We start from the raw sequence: 24,473 nt of genomic DNA, 5'->3' as shown, positions 1-24,473 counted from the left end.
AAGACAGTGAGCAAGTTTAGGAAAGTGCAAATGACACGTAAACTTTGCATTTAGTAAAAACTTGAGGTTGAGTGAACTTTAAAGCTTTTGAGCTTTCAAACATTTCCCTGCATCAGAGCATCTAGAAATAATTCAAATTTATTATCCCACTGTGTACACAGAGGCGTATGTAACATCACCGTTTTACTGAAATAACACGTGTCAACTTATTTGAGAAATGTGCAGTGTGGGGGGTGGGATCAAAAGCAGATTTAGCATGACAGTAATTTGTCTCTACATTACATTATACTGTTGTGAAATCCTTAAAAAGAAAAATAAATAAATAAAAAACTCCTAGCATCTGCTATTGTATAAGTTAAATTTTACTTATCTGTGGGCTGAGCTGGAAATTTATGGACCGTTTGTATCCAGAAAATAGAGCATATTGAATGTTCAGAAAGGAACCTGGCCTTTGGATACTGGAGTTTTATTATGTAATGAATCACTCAGATTCCTCACTCCCCGTGTCTCTGCCACATTTGGAGGATGTACCCCATGGCCTGCCTTTGGCTGCTATAACACTTTGTCCTTTTACTACCAACAGCCAGTAGTACTAGACACAAATTGGGAAGCACAGGAAAAAATCTTACTGGGAATTTCATGAAATAGGTAGGTGTCAGCAACGAGCCAGAAAGCAGCAGTTGTCCTTTGCCAGCTATTACACTGACAGAAGGGCAGCACCAGAAGAGTGTACGTGTCTGTAAAATGCAGTTTGTGCCAGTGTTGGAGATCTACTGGCATTGTACAATGTGTGGTTTATAGCAAGGAAGTGGTTTCCTTGAAAAGACTGAAATTGAGGCTGTGTCCTTATTCACATAGATGATGTGCTGGTACTGCCTCCACCAGGCATGGAGTAAAACATCAGTATGATTAAAGGCTGGAGTCCGCTCTAAAGAGGCAGACTGCTATGCTCCATGTATGATGGTGTGTCTCATTATCCCGGTGTCATGTCACGCAAACAGTTCAGGCCTGTACTGAATAAACAGTCTAGAACTTGGACAGAATTATCCTCCATGTCTGCTTTTTTCTCTGTGGAAAGTATATGAAAGCTTAGAAAGTAATTTGGATGAAGGATGGTGAGAGCTGGGCCATGCTACGAAACAAAAGAGCACCCTGACCTGATGTGAAGGTGCACCTAGTTCTGCATTCAGCTATGCTGGTGTCATTTACAGTGGCTGGGATATTTGATAGAGATGGATTAGGTCTACTGAAAGCCCAGGAACTGGTCTTAGATTAACTTTTGCTGTCTGTCCATTTTATGGTGACTGCATGATACTAGTGACCATAAGTGAGAGCTGTGAGGATGCATTTCCTGCGGTGACTGGACTTGAAGCCCCAGGTGTGCTGCTTTGGAGTTTGCAGACACTAGATGCTCTTCAGCGTGTCTACCTCTGTCCAAGCCCTCCTTTACAGTGGCGACATTTAACGTGGTCAGACCCCCTCATTGCTGTCCCTCTGGTTGGGAAACTGTCAAGGTGTGGGTTACAGCCTGCAGCTGGCCACGTCTTCAGTTTGGACTGTGATGGGAACCCTGTCCCTCTGTCCATCAGCCCTGAGCAGTTCAGGAAGAGCCACATGACCTTCCTCTGCTCTCAATCTCTGCTGTAAGTGGTCAAAACTGAATAGGGTGAGTCGTTCTGTTCCTTGGTTTGAAGGAGCTGCAGAGAATTCATATTTATTCTCAATGTATGTTTCTGGCTAAACATGCTCACTTCTGCTTCTTCTGTGATCCCAGACACATACTGTGGCAGTACTTTGGACTTCTGACTGTCCTAGTTGGTTACATTGGCTATTTTTTTCTTTCAAAATTTCAAACAATTCATAAAAACATCTCTGGAAAACCGTGTTCTTATTCTGAATTAATAACAAATCATAAAGGAAAATTTTGTTTTGCAGCTCTGCAGAGAATGAGGGTCCATTAGTACAAGACCTGAAACAACTGATCAGTGGTAAGGGTTTAGTGATACCAGCAAACTGAGGCTAATGCTAGCATTGCCTAAGACATATGCATCCCAGATAGATCATGGTTATTAGCTGCTCAAATGAAGGCTTGGAAAAAGCTAACTGGAGTCTTCCAGGCTGCAGTTACCAGTGTAGAAGGTGTTTAGACTGTTGGAATGTGGGTTTTGTGTAAGAATCTGTGTCAGTTCAGTACAGATTAGGAAAAAGGTATAATCTGAAAAATTCCTACCAAAACAGGGAGAAACTTGCTGCATTTCCCACTACCAGCAGTCTGCTCTTGAACCAAAAAGAGTGGTATCTCTTGATTCCTAAGCTTTTGCCATGGCACACTCATCTTTGAGAGATGTCACTTTTTGCACATAATTCTTACTCTTCTTCTGTTTTCTTGAACTTCAAAATAGAACAATTAAAGGGACACCAATGGCCCCAGGAACTGGTATGAAAGAAGACTCTTTATACTCTTTGACTGGGCAAATTTGGAATTGCAAACCTGAGTCCCAGAACCTGGAACCTAATTGGTTGGAAAACGGACTCTTTCCCCACTGAAGGACCATTTAGTTAATGGTTTTGGTTCAGATGTCTTCTTAAATTAGAAACTGAGATTTGAATTTTGCAGTTGGACTAATGGATCCAATGCCAGGCATTGCAAATTACTGGTTTTCATACTCAGATTTTCAGTTCTTGGTGTGTTTATTCTTAAAATAGTGCAGCTCTCTTCTCTCTTTAAACTGCCTGGAAAATTATAACTGTAGAACATTAAATACCATTTTATTTTAGTAGGAGGCTTATTTCAAAGTGATTCAACACTCACTTTGCCCATAGAAATAACCAGGTTAAAGTTACCATAGACCAGTTATTGACAGGCAACCTTTGAGACTGAAATGGTTAGTTTTATTAAAATGGATGTGGCAGCTTTCTGGTAAATTATCAAATCAGTGAAGGAACAAAGTTCACATGTTAAGCATTAATGTCTGTGTACTGTTTTCTTTTTGATTTAGCAGACTGCTCTTTTGTTGAGCAGTGGGAAATTACACGAAGGTTTGGATATGAAAGTGTGTTAAGGGCTATTGATAAAAGCATTTGGGTTGCAATCACTGCTGCACCAAATACAGTTCAACTTGAAATATTTGCTGTGGAGGAAAGTTTATGAGTTTATTTTGGCTCTACTGGACAGATTTTATGAATGCTTCTATTTTATGCCTCTGGCTACCAGTAAAAGAAATCCATACAGTCTTTTTTTTCTATAGGTTAACATCCTGCTTCCCCATAGGTGCTATATGAATGGCCTGAAATACATGTTAACTGTCTGTTGTATTAGGAAATGTTGATTTTGGTATTTAGAAGCAGTTTGTTAGATAACATAATACATATAGAAAATGCAGCACTCCATTCTCAGTTACTAAGGTAGGTCTGTTTGTATTGAAAGCAATAATCTATTCTATTTACTGACTTAAATTACTTTATTTCTTCTATTCTCATTAAATACTATGGAAAGAAAAAGTGCATTTAAGTATTATTTTAAAACTGCCTGTGTACTACTTACTAGAAGATTTTTGTATGTGAAATGGCACCTTTCAAAAAAAAAAAAAACAGGCTGAAACCTTCTCTGAAGTGGCATCAAATGATGGCAGAGAAGAGCTGTGGATGATGAGCATGTTTGGCAAGAAACATATGAACTGTGATTTATCTCTGTCTGGGTTAGCCCAGAGCTGAACACTGTACTTGGGTTGATCCTGGGTTAGGGCCTGCAGAGGAGCTCTCAGCAGCCTGGCTCCCAGTGCAAGAAGGCTCTGGTTCTGGGCACTGTGGCACACTGGATCCTGGCTGGGGACCTACATTCTTTCATGGGGTGTAACTAACTGCACTAGTTCACCTGGACCCATATGTTGAATAAATGGCAGAACTGAAAATATGGTGTGTTAGGGCCCCTTCAGCTCCCTTTAGGGTCAACGGGGTGAGATGGCTGCTGAAGTGAAGCTGCAGACCCTGAGCTGGGATTAAGGCAGCAGCCACTGAGATGTGCCTCCCGTCCTTGAACTGCTATCCAGTCAGGGCTTGAAGCCCTTCTGAGGCCCTGCTAAATGCTCAGCCAAGATGAGCTGTCAAGGCAGCCAGAAGCTAAGCTGGTTTCTCTGTCTCTTGCTTTTTATCACCTTCTGTGCAAAAGCTCTGTTAACCCTGGCTTGAGGGAACTCCACAGAGAGAGCTGGGTACACAGCAAGCAGGAGAGCCCAGCCAAGGATCCTGCTTCCACCAGCTCTCAAGCACTGAGATCCCTACCTGCAGGAACTAGATCTGAAAAGGCACATGGTAACTCAGGTCACAAAATGTAAATGATCTCTACTTGGTGAATTTAAATACTCTTGGTATTGTGGATCTATCAGGCATCAGGATCCCTTGGGAGGCAGAAATTGTTGCAGCAGTACATCTACTGTAGTGCTGTTCCTTGTCTTGGTAGAATGATGCCATCTTAGCTGTTGTACCAACATGTAGGATGTGCTTATTTTAAGAAAGACTTGGTTATTTCTGTTGTATTTAATGCCTTAAGTATTTATTTTCCTCTCATTTCCACCCCCAAACTTTTTAACAAATAAAATCTGTCCTACTTCCAGTCACTGACATGTTTACTTAAATTGAGGTTGTTTTTCAGGGCAGAATTTGACTAACTGTATAAAATATTAAATTTTCTGATTTTTTTTTCTCCTAACAAATGCAGTTCTTTCCTCCCTCTTTTGCTCCCACTTTTGTAGTTCAAATTGTTTCTCAGAGTGGTTTGAAAAATTTGGTAATTTAAATAATTGCAAAAGGATCAGATAAAATACCTACTAAGGAAGATAAGGTTCAACCACTGTTTAAAAGCTGCTAGTTCTTTCCTTTTCAGATGCCTCTTCTGTGCAGTCTCACCTATGAACTCCATTTTCACCTCTCATGGGGTACAGGACTGAATGTGTATTTCATTCATACCATTTTTCTTTGCTTTGAATTTTTGTTGCTATTTACAGAAACACAACAGTGGTGACTCAAGTTACTTTTTAATCTTTAATGTCTCAAACACTACCCACTCTTGTTAATTTGGCCATATGAATTCTCTTTGGAGGCTTAAAAACTGAAATAATTAACTGACTTGTACATACGTTGTTGTGTGTGAGGTGCAGGCTATAGAAACTAGAGTGAAATCAGACTTTACACCTCACTAGCCTGTACACTACTCTGCCCCCAAATCTCAAAATCAGGGAAAGCCCCAAGGAGTCTTGACAGGAATGGAGACTATTCCTCATGTCTTCCCTAGGCTGTTGTAGACTCTACCTCAGCCACAGACTATTTCAGGGGGAAGTTGGATGCAGGGGCAGCAAAAGCCTTTTTATTTTTTTTTTTCCTCTAGGTTTGTGTGAACAATCTTTAGGGCTGATGACTCATTAACAGCTATGTTCAATAGCTAAAGTGAGGTGACTGTGCTGACCCCAGCCTCCAACCTTTGCTGCTGCTGATCTGTGACTCGTTCCCAATTTTAAATTACTGAGACATGTAAATATTTTGTCAGCCTCTTGTACTTCACCGTGCTTGCCAAACATTCTCTCTGCTGGAGCTTTCCTGGCCTTTGAGCCCAATTACTGTTATGGTGTGGTGGGTAAAGACAAGGTACACCCACCACTGCCTGGTTCAGCCATCGCTGCTCTTTAAATCCTGTGCTGAAGCAGCTCTGCACTTGTTCAGTAACTCATCAGACCCTGGTTATTTGTTCCATGAATACAGCACCTTGTGCTGCTCTGAACTTCTTCAGAAATTCCTCAGTAAGCATATTCTATTTCAGGTACATGCTAAAGATGAAATCCAGCTTTCTGCTCTGCCCTCCTGTGTGGAGCACACACCTGCTCTGCCTGCCTGTAGTGTAGGCTGAGACACTCACGTTGCTTTCCCAAATGCAGCATATCTCCCTCAGCAGCAGTGTCTGAACATGCTCAGGAAAAGCTCTTCCACTCCCACAGAACCCAGTTAGGATTGCTAAGCAGGAGTGGCTTTGCTTAGCTCCTCTCCTCTGCTGATGTATTTAGTGCATGTGTGCAAGTTCTTCACCCAAGAACAAGTGCTGGGGACCTCTCCACATCCAAGCTACAGCCACCAAACTGATTTGGGGTACATAGATTTAATTCTTACTCTGCCCAAGGGAAAACCGAAGGACATAGTGAAGTCTGCACTTTCTAACATAGTACAGAATACAAAGTGTTCTGCATTCCTTTAAAAATTGAAAAAAATAATGATGACGACAACCTGTAAGATAATACAGCTACTGCTCTGATATAGAAGCTGAGCAGCCCTTCAAGTGATAGTTTGGGGAAGAAATAGTGTGTAGCATCTAGAAAAACAAACAAACCAGTTTTCTCATAAATAGCTTGTAGCCATTTTTGGGTTTACTTTTTTTTAGCTTACCAACCGAAGGTGATGTATACCATAAACTACGTGAACTGAGCCATCTCTAAGGAGACTGATAATATTAATAGTAGCCTGCTATCAAGATGGACAATGAGTCTCTGAAATATAAATAATGCTTAGCTTACATAAAATTAAAAAAGTAAAAAAAAAGCTTACTGCTTCAAAGAAAGAGATTCGGAATCTCAAAGTAAGACTGCTACCACAGTTTTGGTTCAGATCTCCATCATAATATTAGTCTTTATGTACAGAATCATGCTACTTTTATCCCACGATGGACCCAGGATGAGTGGCTTATTCTGACTGAATGGATCTCTTCACTATTTCTCATGGAACAGGTAGGGAGAGCAAGGTTCAGCTTCCTCATGTAGCACATGGCAGCACTGCAATCTGCAAGTCACAGAGCTCCTAAACCAAGCAGCTGTAATAGATTACCTACGCTGGACCTTTGCCTTAGCCTTGTTCCTGAAAAGTGTCATTTGAAATAAAGACAATTTCAACCCAGATATCTGATGTTTGCCAAAGTTCTGACCAGAAAAATCTGGTCTTGAAAGGGAAAGCGATAATAACCTTTACTGGATATTGCACTGGAATATGTGCTCAGAGAGAAGCTGCTTTAGGGAGCCTCCTGCCTATTCAGAACATAGAAACACATTCTTGTGGTACAAAGCCACTCCTCCTCTCTTCAAAACTACTGTGTGAATGAACATTACAGGAATAAGCAGCATGCTCAAAACTCAGGTCTGGTTACTCCTTGCTATATGAAAGGGAAGGAAAAGAAAAAAAGCCACATCAGTATCTTTGATTTTTTTAATGACTAAGTGTAACAAAACCAAGCAACCATGAACAAGATAATTGTACACAAATATTCAGTAACTTCAGATGTGTTAGTCAATAAGTAAACTGTGTGAATTGACCTCAGTACTTGTTCCCTCCTTACTCCTCCTCCCTCTCTCACATGAAAGACTCATACACAGTGCAGCTCTGAGCCACTGCTCAAAGTCAGAGCCATTGCTCAAAGTCAGTAGAAGTATTTTTGTTACCTTAAGTAGGAAATGTAATAGGACAAGCATTGAAATAAAGACTTTTCTGGTCTCTGTTCTAACTGCCTGTACCTCAGTGTTTGCTTTCACTGATAAGAATATCTTACCTGACTGTAAGATTAGTATTTTTTTACTAGCAGGAATCTTTTGAGAGTTCACATATTTTTACTTTTGACATGACTGATTATTTCAAAGGCTGCTACTTGATTCATATGTGATATTTATATGATCCAAGATGTGCAACTTAAATATATAATCTAATCATTTAATTTTGTAGTGCAAATACAAAACTGGCAATTAAGGAGACAAAAAAATACATTTTCTTACAGGACAAATCTGTTCAATCCTTACTATTTCAGAAGGATTCCTTAGTAAGCCCTGTTCAAAAAATCACATTATCTGTTTTGTCTTAATAGATTGATCCCATGAAGTAGAACGAATTTTTATAATTCATTGTGTTGAAGACCTTGAGAGATTCTGCTGGATAAGTCTTGCAAGTGCTTCTTTACCTATCAGGAAAACCAAACACATGACAAAAATTTCAGTAAGACAAGAAATTATCAATATAATTAATATATTAGATGTTATTAGTATATGTGACAATGGGGAGAGTAGAGAATACGGAGATTTCAGGCCTTTTAGAATTAGGTCCATAAAAAACAATTATGTGTATCCTTTACTAAACATGAGAACAGAAGTGCCTTGAACTCCTCCTCTGGAAGTCATTCAACTTGCATGCAAAATCAGCACTGGACAATCTACTTACCCTCTAGTGCTGAGTTAAGCTTTCAACATGTATGCACACTGGATTTATACAGACCTTATATCCTAGTTCTTTTGTCTTTTCTTCCAGCATGGCATATTTCTCTTTGTTTCTGTTCAGATGCTCCTTATCTCCAGTTCCCTCTACATGCTTCAGTTTTTGGTGTGAAATCTCTAATTGTTTCTGATAGTGATGGTGTTTTTCAATTTTTGCTTCAAAATGTTTCAGCTCCTCCTATGACAACAAATACAAACAGCTTCACAGGATTTTCTTTTCAAGGCTTCCTTTCTCTTTTCCTGTCAAGACACTCCTAAGGATATTTTACTAAGTGAAGCACAGAAAGCTTTTTCAATTCCCTGCTTCTTAACAAGGTCTGGACAATCCATTATCATCACCACCCAGACACCTGATTTTGAAAGCAGATGCTGAAAATGACCCACTGCGGAGTCCTTAAAAGGAGACTGTGGATGGCTGTGAGGTGCTGGGAGATGAAAGCAGTGAACACCAAATAAAAAATTTTGCATAAGAACAGTGGACTGGGGAAAGGGGAGGGAGACACACAATTTTTAAAAGAAGACTCTTTTCAAAATCAGGTCCTGGATCTGTTATTTTCTGCTCAGACTTAAATGTTTTCTGGATTTACACTCTGCTATGACGAATCTGAAATAGGATGAATTAGTTAACAAACAAAAAGTAAGTCTTAAATTGCCCCAAAGAGAGTGGCCAGCCTGTGGTGTTCAGTGATGTATCAGAGACAGTCCTCAGATAGCCTGATAAGGGGGAGTGAGTAAGGTCTCTACGCACCAAAGCACGTTCTTGCTTTGCTAATTCAAGGCAAAAGATTCAGTTTCTCTGTGTCTTAGGATACCTCCTCTGTGAAGCGGATATGAACAGTTCAAACTGTTATGCCACTTATGGCAGCAGGTCTATGCATTACATCCAGAGATACCCAACCAAACCCTGCAGTAAAATCCTGCTTAGACAGAGCCCGCTTCATTTTGTTCGTTGGTGTGTTTCAGTCCTGGTGGCTGGTAAAATTTCTCTCATTTCAAGACAATTAAAAAAAAGATTAAAATCCATCATCTTCATAGTTCTTTTTTTAGTTTTCAAAGGAAGGAGGTTTTGTCTTCAATATTTCTGACAAGAAAATAGTTTCTTTTCGCTGTAGAACATTCCAGTCTGTTTTACATACTGCATTCAGGACCTCAGTTTGAGGTTTCATGGTCTGATAAATCATTTTAGCTGCAGATGTTTTACTGATTCTTCCCATCTTACTTTTGTTAGGATGTCCCAACAATCACGGTAACAATACAGGTTTGACCTGGTGATGAGGGTCTGCATGAAAGATTTCTACTAAAACAGTAGAATTAATAAGCAGATATGTGTTCTTGCTTATGGAATTGGTTTTTTCTTTTTCACTGTGGCAGATAGGAAGGTCAAATTTACCTCTCATGCAATTGTACAGCCCTGACCAAAATGTCCCACTGAGTAGAAGCCTTGTTGCAGACTTCAGCACCTTTCCTCTGACACTCTTAGAAGCAGGGCCACTGAAATCAGTGTAACTAAAATGTTTGCTTTGTAAGAGAATTGGGCTGTACGTGAGTTAAAATAAATAAATATAGATCTTTAATATCTCAGAGAGATAGATTTCAAACCTGGTCCCAGGCAGTTAAAACTCTCTCATTACCTTATCTGGAAAAGAAGCTCAAAGTGTCCCCAGCCTGGCTGGTAAGACAACATCTTTTGTACATGCAGCTCCATGAAGAAGCCCTAAAGAGAGTTACTTCTTCAGGCTATCAATCAAAATCCATTCTGATAAACACGAAGAGTCAGATGCAAAGATAATCAAACATTTTCTCATTGCAACTTGAATTGAATAAAACCAATATGAAGCACATAGGAATTAATTTCTATTATATTTCCTTGAAGAGCAGTCACAGGAGTTTTGGGTTAGTTCAACATAGCTCCAACAGGAGGTTAACAGTGCAAGAGGTGGGCATGAGAGGCAAATTGCTGGTTATATAGGCTGCACTGCTTCCCAAAGAAGTAATTAAGACACTGGGTAAGAGAGGTAAATCTGGTGTGTTGGAAACAAAAAAGCAGGGTTCAATCTTTCAAAGACTTGAAATATGTGACACTTGTTCTGACAGGATTCAGAATTTTCATTTTGCTGATTGTAACAGAACCATGCATATGACTAGTTACATACGTGTTTATATAGTATTAACAAAGAAGCATTACTTTTTTTTATGATGGCTGGAGGGTAATACAGAAGTGGCTGCAATCAGAGTAACATCGAGTATTTCTTTACGTGGGAAAATATCTTTGCATAAGAGATCTCATTGGAATTCTACTTACCCGAAAAGACTCAAGTTCTTTCTCAGTGAAATTGGCTGATTTGGCCATGTCCCACAAATCAATCACCCTCGGTTCTTCAAATTCTAAACAAACACATACCACTAAATGAAAATCTGGACACAATGCTTTCATGCCCAACTTCTAGGAAGTATGAGCATGCTTTCTCATATACATACACACAGAGACATTAAACACTGCATTACTAATAGATCTATTTAGATGAAAAGGGAAAAGATACAAGTACTGGATAAAACTACAGTACCGCTGTAGCAAGTAGTTTTTCAAAAGCAAAAAAATCCCCAGAGGAACTGAATAACAGCATTGTTTGCTCTGCATGTTGTTTTGCTTGCCCTCTAGGGGCTGAAAGTGTAATATCCCTACTCATGTAGGCGTGGAAGACAGAACTACCATCTCAACACATTGCTCCTATCCTTTCATTAGGCTTCTAGTGTTGGGTTCCACATAGAACAGTCTGGCTGTATCTCTTCAGCCCACTGTGGTACACTATTACTGTGATACTGTAGCTACCTTATTACTTGCCCAATGATTTTTATTTTTTTAAAATGAAATTAATCCCAAATAAGCACAAACCCCACTGTATCATACCACTGGTTGTGTCATATCCTTGATGACTGACTTTACGCAAACGCTCAAACCCCTGATTGATGCTTCTTAACTTCTCTTTGAGTTCTCTGTGCTTGTTGTGCAAGATTTCCTCTTTCACCAGGTTCTCTTCAGATGGATTGATAACATTTTTGTGGATATCTGTTGAAGAAGAACGAGAATTACTGATTGTAGGCCAAATCTTTATAGGTCAATAGAAATCCACCAAATCAAAGGTGAATAAAAGATGCTAAGGAAATGGCATGGGGATGGTTGATGAGTCCTTTGCCTTCTTTCCTCGACCAACCAGAATATCTGACAGTGAAATGACTTTCAGCAGCTTCCAGCTTGGACTATACAATGCAAACATCAAATTATCAGCTTTAGAATTCCTCAGCTCTCAGAATTTTCAATTACTACAGCAAGCTGGATTCAGATCCTTGATGCCCTAATACACCTCAGGATCGGTGCCTAAGATATTTCAGTATATCCTCTTGGTGGAGGAGTATATCCCAGCCTGTGAGATAAACCATGCATGTTCTGCAGACTTTAAAACCACATTTTGCAGCAGCTTGCTGCACAATTTCCAGTTAACTACTATGGCCATCATTGTTAATCTGATGGTATCTTAGCTGCTTGAAATGCAGGCAGAATTGGAAAACTAAAATGGCAACATTTTCATTAGCTGGCAAGATTTTTGGAAGCTAATGCAGAACTAAACCCAGTAAGTATTTGAAAATGTCAGCACCTGCAAGCAGTTCTGACAGAAATGTCAGGAGTTTCAAAGAAGTTTGGAAATGATAGAAGCAATAGGCAGAGAAGAGAGTTGTACTGATCTCGAAACATCAGAGAAATGTTCAGGTACCTTCTGTTCTGCTCACGGTCTCCAACAGAATATTGTATTCATGAATCTTTTCTTTGTGATGCTTAAATTCTCGCCAAAGCTTATTCAACTCCTCATCAGAGAACTTCCCAGAGGTTTTGGCCTGAAAGAAACGTGAGCTGATTATATTTTCCAGGCCAAGTGCTTTTAAGTGCACTCACATGCCAAAACGTCCTTCCACTTCCCACCACATTTAGAAAATTATTAAGTGCAGCTTTTCCTTAGATCTTTTAATTCTCTTAATATTAGTATGAGGTCAGGATTTAGACACTGATGGATAAGGTGGCTTTAATCATGTCAAAAAGAAGTTTTCTTCAGACTTCTAAAGCCACCCTTTTTAAGCATGAATGCATATCCTAGAAACTTCCACTTGAATACTAGACTGGGAAAGTTCTTATTTAAAACCCCTCCCCGCATATATTTCACTTGTAAGCAGCCTATGAAATGGTTCTATTTTAAATGCATTTTTTTAAAAAAGCTGATAAACAACAATAAGAAAACTGTGAAAAACACCATAGATATACTAATACACAGTGTGATAGTCACACTCAGGGAAATCACGAGTTCAATGAAATTTGACTGAAATTCTCCATTTGAGCTCAGTGGACCCAGGCTCCTTCCTTCGTGCAGACCAATGTGGATGTTTTATTTTGCAAAGACAACCTGCCACACCTGGATGATCTGGATGCAGGTGGGATACCCTCAGGGCACGAAGATGTGAGCTACAGAGCACAGAAGCTTGGCCAGTACTTAACAGAACAGTAGTAAAGCTTATCACTTCCAAGTTTGGGGGCTCTCAGAAGATACATCCAACAGTTCAATGAAGAAACACTGATTTCCAATACTCCAGTTCCTGGAAACCGTACTCACCTTGCTCCATAACTTTTCCAGTCTTGGATCATCTAGTGTGTCACTTTCTGTACCATCTTTAATATAGTTGGTATCAACGAGCTGAGAGTCCTTCTTTCCATTCATTCCGTATTTAGTCATAATGACTGCAAAGAAATAGAAGATACACAAACATGAGAACCAACTATGGATGTACGAAAGATGAGAGATTGGCTACATCCTTGACTTGTAGAGCTGGATTTTGCAGCTCACGGAGGAAAACCTAACAGTTTAAGACACAGAGTTCCCAGGTTTAATGACCTCTTCCGAAAATATCAGGAGCAAAGGAATCTGCTAGCCTGCTGCAGCTCCCTTCTGACCTCCAAAGAGCTTGTGTGTGCTCAGTGTCCAGACAGACATGGTTTGAACACAAACACAAATGTCTAACTGGGCATGTGTCTGATTCAATGCTTAAACTTCTTCTTTCTTACCATTTAAGTTGCGTCTGAGTTTGGCTTCTTTCTCTCCATCTTCATCTAGCCCTTCAGCCTTCAGTTTTTTCCAGCTTAGCTCATCCTTTTCTTGTATTTTTAGATCACTATGCAACTCTGCCAGTTTCACAGCAGAAAGATGGAGCTAACAAGAACAGAGAAAGGTTTGTATTCAGTTACATGCAGTCACCTCTTGCTGCAGTTACCTCAGAAGCCAGGATAGATATTGTAGCACTGCAATTTTTCTCAAACAAGGTGCCATTGTCACCATGTGTGCTTTCTTGTGGACCACCTTCCAAACATATAGTTACAGTGAGTTGGTAAACTTCACTGGTTAGTACAGTTTTTCAGACTACCAGGTCACTGACAATGGCCTTGCAGGTCAAAGACACTTCATCAGCAATTTTTACTATGATTCAAAATGAAAAAAATTCTCAGATCACTTCTTAACATGGTTTATGTGCATTAAAACATACAAAACCTAGAGGTATTTCTGTCTGGCATAACAGAACAAAAAGATAAAACATTGAGGCTAAAGATAGGAAAATAAAAAAAATTAAAGTTAAAATGAATGCCAGGTCAGCCTGAAGTTTTGTGAACTACAGAGAAAACAGGAACAGAGACCATGACTACTCTGCAGCTGGCTAAGCCGCACTGCTGTAAGCTGAACCTGAACTTCTGAACTTCCAGATTTTGGACACTCTTAATAAAAACTAAGGAACTACATTAGTCCACTGCTCTTTAAGGGGAAAAAAAGAGAAAGATTCTATTAAAATTCTCCCAATTCCCGTAATATTTTTCTGATTCTCATTACAATTTAGTCCAAAGCTCAAGTAACTGTCCTTTTAATCGTTATAAATCCTTTGAAACCTGTTGGAAGCCCCTTGCCTGTCTCATTCATGTAACACAGAGTGAATACATAAGTTAATTTAAAGTATTCAGCTCAAGAACTGCTTCCTTCACAGTCATCTCACGCAGGACCCTAAAAAACACCAGGTGAAAAATGTCAGTGGGTAAGAATCCTCGTCACTTTACTAACATCTGGAATAAGGTGTTAGTGGACTTTACTTCCATCTATATGCTGGGATAACTAACTAGAAGGAGAGGTGCAAGGGTAAGTTTAATGATTAAATAACAAAGCAACAAGTTCCTTACATTCATTCCTTACTCTTCATTCCTAATGCTGCCTGGACATTAACATCCAAGTTAGGTACCTGGCAATTCTGGAAATGACTGCTGGAAATTTGTCAGACATTACGACAATTAAGTCATTTGCTGTTTGCCTGGCTACAATCACTACCTGCAACATCATTACCTACACCGTTGCTTCTCAGAGGAAGGGGTTCTTTACTACAAATTTTTTAGGTGTAACATCACCCAGATGCTGGAACCCAGTGCTGCTTTGGGATGGCCAGGAATCCCCTTAACAAGTGATGCTGGACCAGCACCAATGGCAACAGCCACGCCATAGTGGATTGTTAAAGACCAAATCACACACATGAAACCTACAGAGTATTTGCCACCGGTTCAAACAACTGTAGAATTAGGGTCTGACTAAGCAGAAGTCTTTTTATATTAAGCGTATACCTATGAAAAGAGATGCTAGAGAAAGATCAAACCCCCCCTCCCACTCTCAGGGAAACAAGAAGGAATTCTGGCTTGCCAGTTCCTGGTCCCACTAAGTAACATTTTGGGGCTTTCCTAAGGACTGCTTGTCCTGCTGTGTGTTGCAATGCTGAATTGCAGCATCTATCTTTTATGTCACAACAGAGAAGTTCCCTGTTTTCAGTACTATCTCTACCACTACCAAAACAAAGGAAAGAGAGTTCAGCATTGGCATATGCAAATATTTCAATGCAGGTGTAACACACATAGTTTTCCTCTTATTTCATATATTGCCCAGACATACTGAAAAACTGATTTATAAAACACAGACTGTGTGTCAGTTGTACTCAAAGGTGAAATTTAGAAGGTGGCAAATTTACTTCAAGTAGGTGTTGCATCTCTAAAATCTGGCTCACGCAGAATTTACTAAACCTTAGTTCTTTATTGACAGAGTTAATTTTATAGTTTAGTATCTTACCATAGATGACGTAAAGCATCTTAAATTTTAAGTGCAGAAGATCCAGGTATGAAAATTAAAAAAGGTTGTAACTGGAATGGTAAGAGGAAACTGACAATACTAGTATAGATTATTTCTAGTCTCCATGTTGTTTCTTCTTCAGCTCAGTTCACAGCTGGAGTTCCATTAATATACATTGCCTTATGTCCCATTGAATCCTTCTCCCATTTTGGTAAGGAATATTTTTGATACCTTCTTTTGGCACATTGGGAAGCAACATTATGGCAGGGTTCTAGTTTTTGACTAAACCCAGGGATGCCCTACCTCTAATTCAGTAGCTCTGGAGGAGCTGAGGAATGTCTATTCAGGATACAGAAGATCCAGAATTAATATTAACTATATTTCTTTGCCTGAAAGAACTGAATCTTTGCCAGTCATGAGCCTAATTTCCAAGGTCCACAATAATCAGGGGATATGTACAGTGTGCTCTTCTCCTGTTGGAGCTGTTCTGCTTATTTCTAAGCAAATACTTCCACTGTGATTAAATATTTTTACTGTATTTTCACTTTAATTAAATATTGTTTTGTAGCTCAAAATGAGAGAAACTCAACTATCACTGTCAAAATTAAGGCTCTCATCTGAGACTGGTGATAGCCATTTGTTGTTGCCCCTGCATGTGTCTACATGACTTGGTGTGAATGAGGGTGACACAACCAGCAGGGTGGAGGGTTTCTTCCTCTCTCAGTGAGATCCTGTCCTGTGCAGAATGGGAACTAAGGCCTTCAGCCAGATGAGAGCATCACAGCCCTGAACGACAGGGCTGAAGCATTCGACCAGCACTGGAGCCAGTCTCAGATCCTCCATGGCCCCAGAGGCACTTCCCTCCCTCTTCCAACTTCCTGGCCATGTGGTTTAACTGCAAGATTTAAACACGGGAAGATCAACACTTCGGAGGGTACAGATACGTATCTCATCTGCCGAGAGCACACTTTGCACAGCACGGCTGTTCCCCGCCGCCGGGACAGCCCCCACGGAGCGGGTCCCTGCGCTGCCGGCCGGGGACAGCCATGACCGAGAACACAACAAAAGGCACCGCAGCCCGGCGGCCCAGCACCGAACAGCCTCGATCTCTCCTCAAACACAGCTCCCCATACTCCATCTCCTGAGGCGGCTGACGGGGAATGAGTGTCCAAAGTGGCCTGGCCCGACCCCGCTCCCCCTCCGGGCGCCGCCATCGCCCCGCGCCGCGGCACTCACCCGCTGCGCCTTCTCCCAGATCTGGTTCAGCCTCACCACCCGGAACTCTCCGGCCTCCCGCCGCTTGCCGCCGGCGGCCGCCAGCCCCTCATTGGCCTCCCGGGAGTACTTGCTGGCCTGGCCGGCGGCAGCAAGGAGCAGCGCAGCGGCGAGAGCCGCCAGAGCCCGGTGAGCCGCCATGTCGCGCCGTAGCGGGAACTACAAGTCCCGAGATGCTCCGCGCCCACCTCGGCCAGGGAGGGGATGTCGGTGCTGGAAAACTGGTTGGGAGTCCAGTTTAGGTCGAAAATGGAGCACTCCGTGTCATTCTCCTGAGCGCTTGCATCAGCAAATGTGCTGAGTGTAGCAGTTTCTGTGTGTTTCTTCCCCTCCAGCCTGTAGCGACTGCAGCGAACGCTCTCCTGCGCTCTGCGCGTCCCGCAGCGAGGTGTTGCTGTCAGCTGTGCGAGGAAAAGCGGACACGGGTGTGTTTGAACGCCACTGATTTTGATTAAACAAAGTTTCCAGATATCAGCATAATGTTCAAGAGTACACAGAAAAAGAAAAGGCAGCTCAGGGAGGGTGGAAGGCAAGAACGGGGATGAATCCCCCTGTGCACCGTAGGAGGGGAAGAAGGACTCTTCCCCCTTGGAGGTGGCAGTGGAGGACATCTCCGGCCGGGACTGCAGAGAGGGATGATGGTGTGGGGAGAAGGATTGTGAGAAACGCATTAACAAGTAGATTGGGTTGTTATCGAAGGGCGGACTGTGGGAATGGCTCTGAGTTCGGTGGTCAGTGCTCAGAGTGCAGGTCTTGGGCAGAAGCCTGTCCTGCATTGTGCCAGCCTCCCACCGCAGTGCTCCCTCCTCAAGGAGCCAGCCAAGAGCTGCAGTGGGCAACAGGAAACCTTTGGACAGGATTAAGTCAACCTTTATTTAGACAAAAAAACCCCATGGTGCTGTGAAAATGCCCAATATTTAATCCAGGGTAGGTATATATCCTCCCCAGTTTTAAGAAAATGCACTAAAATATAATGCTGCTATGCAAGAAGTGCAGGAGATATACAGCAAACTCCATGGATGTTTCTGACAGGAAGGCGATGAGGGAAGTTCCTTGTCTTGTCTTCTTGATGAATCCTCTTCTGCACACTTCAAAGCTTGTGTAGTACAGGTTTTTCAGCATGGTTTGACAATTTTATGTTGAGCTTATTTAGCAATGTAGTTACTTTCTTGAGACTAACTGGCAGTGGAAGCAAAAGGTTACTTCACAAATTCACCTCAGATCTCATGTGTGACCGTGATCAAATTAAAGAGTAGCTCTGTAGTACTGTCAACACCAAGCCTTCATGAATTATAAATCAGTTCTATGAGGACAAATAGATTGCCTAAAGTATAATGAGATTTCTGAAAACAATGCTCCAGGGAAGATTTTTACTGGACTCTCATTTTTACCTTGTAAGCAATATAAAAGTCTCTTTTCTCTTCCACGTTTTCCCAAGTCAGAGATTCTCAGTGTCACTAATCTAGAAGCTGTAAGACTAAATGGCACAAGTGGGTAAAGGCATTGCAATATATGTTGCATTGAAGAGCAATTGAAATGAGCATTGAAGTACACACTGAAGTACAGCAAACCAGTGGTGGGGAAAGAAACCAATGAGCCTTGCCCAAATCTTGCAGAGCTCTACACATAATTTTTAGGATTTAGAGCTTGTTTTATTCTTATTATTACAATGAATATATATATTTTTTAATCACTTTGGAATAGGTGTTTTTGTCTTGTCTGCCGTTTGAAGTATTGATTGAGTTTTCAGGCTCTCTGCAAATAAATTCAACTTCCATGCTATATCAACTCACACAGGTTCCCACCCTTCTTCTTGTTTTGAGTGTACTTGTGCACAGCTTTATGCATTTTTTTGCCTGAGTTTTTGAGCTACGCTGGGGAATTTTTTAGAAATAGAGGAGGGCTGCAGCACTATTAATTTGCTTATGTCGGCTTGTTGGATCTCATTCTCCAATGCCCTTACATCTGCGTCAAGTGACTGTTTGGTATTGTTCTGTGTGTCCTGGTCCAAGCAGAAGTGGTGCAGGGCAGAGAGTGGCCCTGGGGCAGAGCTGGTGTCAGCTGCAGAGATGTCCCACTCCCTTCCCCAGAGCTGGGCAATGGGGTGAGGATAGAGGTGGTGTCAGGGCCTGAGGGCAATGTCTAGGAGTGGGGATGTTGGTGCAAAGACTGTCCTGATCCTCCAGTGTTTGGGGCAAATATGTCACTGAACTGGTGGTAGATGCCCAGCAGGGCTGCCTGGCCCAGGAGGATTGTTACTGGGCTCCACATGTGCTGTGTGGAGAGGGTCCCAAAAAATGGGTGAGATGGTATTGTCACCCCACAGGTATGTCTGGGTCATGCTGGAGGGCAGGAGCTGAGTCTGGGCTGGAGAGGGAGAAGTACTGTGGGAGCTGTCATGGGGCCACTCTCCACAGGGGGAGCAGTGAAACCACGGAGTGGGGAGGGCAAGTGGGTCCCTTCTGTCTTGTCAGGGCTCCAACAGGGACTTCAGAGACACCCAAAGGGTCTGACAAGCCAAACACTTTATTTAGGCATGTTAATAGCTTTTGTATTTTCACTCTAGCAAGCAAAATTTAGTTTGCGAATGTATGTCAACTGTAATAAATTTTCCTATTGAAGAACAATGCAGCTCAAGCATTCTTGTGTGTCTGGTGCTGGGGGTCGAGTTCATTGCACTGGGGCAGCAGTGGGGAAGAGTCAGGACTCCCCTATCTCTAAGTCCTTCAGATATGGCTGCACCCAGCGTGTCTCAGGGTCTGCGCAGATCATCCTCCCGTTCCTGGTGACCACACTGTCGGGGATAAAGCAGTGTTGAGGTGCTCAGCCAGGGCAGCAGGGTGCCTGTATTGGGTTCTGCTGGTAGCACCATGGGTGTTCCTGTCCCTCCCCTACACCCTTGGACATCCTTGGGGTGCTGCCCTGGCTGTTGCCCCCAAGCCCTGGCAATGCTGGGTACTCACATCACGGCTGGTTGTGGGCAGGTGTTGCTGGTCCTGTGGGCAGAGGCGATCATTCTGCGTGGAATGGGGCGTGAGAAGTAGCTGAAGCAGCAAGAGGTGGGGATGATGTCTGTGAGGGTACAGAGGCAGGCCCAGTGAGACCCCACTCTGTGGCAGAGGCTCTGCCTGTGGCTCCCAGGGGATTCGCTGTCAGCTGTGCTGTATCCTCTGGGGACACCCCCTGGAAGCCTCCACCTCTGAGACTGAGTCCCTGCACTGGTGATGACCATCTGCTCCCAGCCTTCCCCATGGACACAGGGGTCCCATCAATAGGGATGGGGCTCTTTCCCAGAGAAGGAGAGCATACCTTGCGGCTGGGATGGTGTGCCAATGCTGGAATCTCCAGGAGCAGCCTCAGCCGGGGAACAGATGGCCACAAGGAGCAGAAGAGCCATGGCAGCTGCAAGGACCTTCATGGTGCTGGGAGTGCTGAGGGAACCACAAGTGAGGCTGGAGCTGGGGTGGCTGCAGAGCTCTCCTCTGCACGATGCCTGGCCCCTACTGCTGCTGATCTCCTTTTGTACCCCTGCCACTGGGTGGGTGCAGGGTTTCAAGGAAAGAAAATGAGTATATCATTCTAGGAAAATTATGTAAGGATCATCCAGTTTTGCTGAGCTGGAGAAGGCAAAGAAACCACAGAAGAAGAAGTGCTGGCCACAGGTCTGCAACTTTCAGATTCGAGAGAACAAGTCTTAGGGGGAGTGGCTGAGGGAGCTGGGTTTGTTTTGGCTGGAGAGGAGGAGGCAGCGGGGAGACCTTATTGCTCTCTGCAACTACTCGAAAGGAGGCTAAAGTGAGGTGCAGGTTGGTCTCCCAAGTAACAAGTGACTGAAGGAGAGGAAATGGCTTCAAGTTGAGCCAGGGCACATTATGAAAAATTTCTTCTCTGAAAGGGTTGTCAAGCACTGGAACAGCCTGTCCAGGAAAGTAGTGGAGTCACTATCCCTGGAGACATTTAAAAGATATGTAAATGTTATGCTTAGGGACATGGTTTAGTGGTGGACTTTATAGTGCTACAGGGGCCGAGGGAACACAAGTGGGGCTGGAGCTGGGTGGCTGCAGAGTTATCCTCTCACGATACTCAGGCACTGCTGCTGCTCCCCTCCTTCTGTTCCCCCTGAGTTTCAAGGAGAGAAAATGAGTGCATCATACTAGGAAAGTTATGCCCAGTTTTGCTGTGCTGGAGAAGTCAAGGAGACCACAGAAGGGTAAGCACAGGCCATGGGGCTGTGACTTTCAGATTCCATTTGGGTGCTTGACAGGGATAGTCCAGAGCCTGTGACACCAACCCTACTGCTGCAGTGATCCCACTGGCCAAGAGCCAAGCAGAGCCACAAAGCTCCCTAACCAGGGGGCTTTTCCCCCTGAGGGAGGAAGTAGCAAGTTTTGTGAATTGCTTTCTGAATGTGGACTGGTGGGGGCATTTGGGAATTACCTTCTGGAATTGGGAATTAACCTCTTTTTATTTGGCCTTTTCCTGCTGGATCTATGAGAGTATATAAGTTGTTTCAGGTAACCTGAATTCTCATTCTTGACCTTACAGAGGTCAGCAATCTACATCTGCTATCTTTTAGATATGAAAATGAACCATTAAGTGAGAAAGGAATCTTACAAATAGAGCAGAATGAAAAAATAAAAACTAACACAGAAACGACAAAGCAAGTCTTCTGGATATAAAAGAACAATCTTTTGAAATTAACACAAGTAGCACCTATGTGCAGCTGGCACAGAGGGGTAACCCAATGCTGCCCTACTCTTGTACTGGACACGTCTTATACTGAGGAGGTGTCTGAAATGCAGCATGCAAGGGACTAACAAGAATGTCAGCCTGGGAAACACTTCCTTCCTGCTGCTGTAGGATTGATATCAAAGTAGCACTAGAAGGGCACCAGGAATCATGGCAGCCACCCCCACTGCCACAAAAGGCAGCCCTGGGGAGCAAAAGGGCACCTCTTGGAAGATGGGGCATTCCACTGGCTGAGTGGAGAGACTTGAAGTCCACATAACCCAGCAACTGAGCATGTTCTGTGACCTCCTGCACAGGTTGAGGGCACTTATTCTACCTGAACTCCAGAGCAGAATGGTGGACAGTTGTATGAGAGCAAAGGCTGCAGCTCTGACTGGGGGGCCTGCACTATCTACCCCGGTGGTGGCTGATGCCTGCACCCAAATGGAGCTGCTGAGAGGAGAGACTGCAGTGCAGACCTCAGTTGCAGGAAGTGCCAAGACACTTTTCCCAGGGCACGGACAGACCTGCCCACAGATGATGTGAAGGTGTGCCCAGGTGGAGGACCTGCACCAGCAGGTGGCTGAGCTGCAGGAGGCAGTGAGAAGGCTACATACCATCAGGGAGGCTGAGAAGGAGTTAGAAAGCTGGCTCCAAGCGCAGTCTGCGGTGGACACACTGCCTGCAGCCAAACAGCCAGAAACTCCCCTGAGGATGCACAGAGAAACTCTCCTGATGGCACACACAGAAGGGAGGGCGATCAGTGTGGAAGAATGAAAACTTGCAAGGTCAAAGACCTGCAAAAGAAAGAGACTTCCCCCAAACCCTGAGGTGCTCTTGCAGAACAACTTCTCTGTTTTACAGACCAAGGAGGATTAAAAACTCGCACATGGAATACTATGTCCATGTCTGGGGTCCCCAACATAAGAAGGATGTAGAACTGTTGAACTGAGTCCAGAGGAGGCCACAAAGATGATCCAAGGGTTGGAGCACCTCTGCTATGAAGACAGGCTGAGAGTTGCAGTTGTTTATCCTGGAGAAGAGAAAGCTCTGGAGAGACCTTCTATCACCTTCCAGGACCTAACGGGGGCCTGTGAGAGAGCTGGAGAGGGACTTTTGACAAGGGCATACAGTGACAGGACAAGGAGGAATGGCTTTAAACTGAAAGAGGGGAGGTTTAGATTACATGTTAGAAAGAATTTTTTTTTACTGTGAGGATGTTGAGGCACTGATACAGGTTGCCCAAAGAAGTTGTAGATGACCCGTCCCTGGAAGTGTTCAAGGCCAGGTTGGATGGGGCTCTGACCAACGTGGTCTAGTGGAAAGTGTCCCTGACCATGGCAGGGAGGTTGGAATGAGACGATATTTAAGATCCCTTCCAAACAAATCATTCTCTGATTGCCCTGGAGCTGGTCAATGGAGTGAGGGCAGGGATGATGTCAGGAGCTGGGGGTAATGCTGGGTAAAATCTGGGAGATGCAGCATTGCTTGCTGCCACAGAGAAAGTGGAAGTTTTGGGGCATTGCTGGCTCTGGTGGGTACCTGAGGTGCCCCACACCTGGCAGATGCAGCCCCTCTAAGGATGGCACAGTGTCAGTGCCACATGCTCCCAGGGAGCCCAGTTAGCCCTTGCCCAGGTGAGCTGCCTGGCTGGTGAGACTGGAACACTGATAAAGACACATACCCTCTCAAAATCATGAATTTTTGCAGAATTGAACCTTTTTGCATAATGGAGGATCTAATGGGTTTCTTGCAGCTGTCTGCCAGAGCATCCCTAGGGGGTTACTGGCCTGTGCAGTACCAGACAATGGGCATGGGGACCATGTGGGGGCTGCAGGTATCTCCTCTGCACAATGCTCAGCCCCTGCTGCCACTGCCCTCCTTCTATTCCCCCGGAGATTCAAGCAGAGAAAATGAGTACATCCAGGGATGCATCCAGAGAAATTATGCCAGGATTGCCCATTTTTGCTGAGCTGGAGAGATCAAGGAGACCACAGAAGGGGAAGCACTGGCCACAGATCTGCAACTTTCAGATCCCATTTGAGTGTCTGGCAGGCAATGGCCAGAGCCCAAAACCCTGTGATACCTACACTGTTGCTGCTACAGTGACCTGCTGGCTAAGAGCCAGGCTGGGACATGAAGTTCCCTAACCAGCACCCTGAGGAAAATCAGAACAAGGCCAGAAAAAGCTAAAAAAGGAGGAAGTAGCAAGTTTTGTGGCTTCTTTCTGCGTGTGCATTGTTGGGGTGTTCAGTAATTGATTATATCACACTTCTGTCACACCAAGCCTGTCTGAGTTCAAGAAGCATTTGGACAACACTGCCAGGCATACAGTATGACTCTTGGGACTCTCCTGTGCAGGACCAGGAGTTGGACTTTGGTGATAATAGTTGTTCCCTTCCAACTTTTCAACTCATGATATTCTGTGATTCTATAATTGCAAATGCTTCCCTTTTCCAGCTGTGCTAGGACCTACTTGAGGCTTCATTTGCAACACTGCAATAAGCTGGTCTCAGTGGGTGCCAGCAGAATCCTGTCTTCCCTCCAGCTCTTACTGTTAATGCACCATCTCCTCCCTGATACTGGAGTGTTTGTTTTTTTTGGGGGGGGCTAAGTCAGTAGAGAGAGTCTAAATTGGATGAAGCTATCCTGCTTGGGAAGAAGTGGGCAAGCAGTAATGGCAAAAACTTAACTGCCAAGAGGCTGCAGATCACAGCCAAAACTCAAATCCTTAGAGTTGTAAATCCTTGCTTCACCCTGGGGACAAGAAGGTTGGAAGGCCAGCCTGCAGGCTGCCTACGGCTCTGGAGCAGGACAAGAGTCCAGTCATAGAATCCTAGAATGGTTTTAGATGGAAGGGAACTTAGAGATCATCTGGTTCTAGTTCCCCTGCCATAGGCAGGGACACCTTCCACCAGCCCAGGTTGCTCAAAACCCCATCTAACCCGGCCTTGAACACTTCCAGGGATGAATCATCCACAGTTTCTCT

The 24,473-nt window shown here is 43.5% G+C and overlaps 2 protein-coding genes across 2 annotated transcripts; both read right to left on the bottom strand.

Moving 5' to 3' along the window:
• Positions 1–7,229: 7,229 nt before the first annotated feature.
• Positions 7,230–16,931, bottom strand: LRPAP1 (LDL receptor related protein associated protein 1). Its single transcript, XM_064653343.1, has 8 exons — positions 16,718–16,931; positions 13,399–13,543; positions 12,950–13,074; positions 12,062–12,182; positions 11,200–11,358; positions 10,594–10,676; positions 8,293–8,469; positions 7,230–7,981 (listed from the first exon to the last, which is right to left on the bottom strand). Exons 1-8 carry the CDS (start codon positions 16,895–16,897, stop codon positions 7,916–7,918), a joined length of 1,056 nt encoding a protein of 351 aa, XP_064509413.1. The 5' UTR covers positions 16,898–16,931; the 3' UTR covers positions 7,230–7,915.
• Positions 16,932–19,264: 2,333 nt separating this feature from the next.
• On the bottom strand, positions 19,265–20,269 carry LOC135413516 (C-C motif chemokine 5-like). Its single transcript, XM_064653344.1, has 3 exons — positions 20,066–20,269; positions 19,720–19,828; positions 19,265–19,550 (listed from the first exon to the last, which is right to left on the bottom strand). Exons 1-3 carry the CDS (start codon positions 20,172–20,174, stop codon positions 19,457–19,459), a joined length of 312 nt encoding a protein of 103 aa, XP_064509414.1. The 5' UTR covers positions 20,175–20,269; the 3' UTR covers positions 19,265–19,456.
• Positions 20,270–24,473: the final 4,204 nt, after the last annotated feature.

The sequence above is a fragment of the Pseudopipra pipra genome, chromosome 4 (assembly GCF_036250125.1).
Source record: "Pseudopipra pipra isolate bDixPip1 chromosome 4, bDixPip1.hap1, whole genome shotgun sequence".
NCBI classification, from domain to species: Eukaryota; Metazoa; Chordata; class Aves; order Passeriformes; family Pipridae; genus Pseudopipra; species Pseudopipra pipra.
Note: the sequence above shows the minus strand (reverse complement) of the source record. Positions and strands in the feature narration are given on the sequence as shown.

Excerpts from the sequence above, each read along its gene's own strand:
- LRPAP1 (XM_064653343.1), bottom strand. The coding sequence starts at position 16,897 with ATGGCGGCTCACCGGGCTCTGGCGGCTCTCGCCGCTGCGCTGCTCCTT. Across the intron at positions 11,359-12,061 it reads GACCGTGAGCAGAACAGAAG|ATATCCACAAAAATGTTATC; the intron begins GTACCTGAACAT and ends CTTCTTCAACAG. Across the intron at positions 10,677-11,199 it reads AGGATATGACACAACCAGTG|AATTTGAAGAACCGAGGGTG; the intron begins GTATGATACAGT and ends GTGTTTGTTTAG.
- LOC135413516 (XM_064653344.1), bottom strand. The coding sequence starts at position 20,174 with ATGAAGGTCCTTGCAGCTGCCATGGCTCTTCTGCTCCTTGTGGCCATC. Across the intron at positions 19,829-20,065 it reads CACACCATCCCAGCCGCAAG|ACATCATCCCCACCTCTTGC; the intron begins GTATGCTCTCCT and ends GTACCCTCACAG. Across the intron at positions 19,551-19,719 it reads TGCCCACAACCAGCCGTGAT|TGTGGTCACCAGGAACGGGA; the intron begins GTGAGTACCCAG and ends TATCCCCGACAG.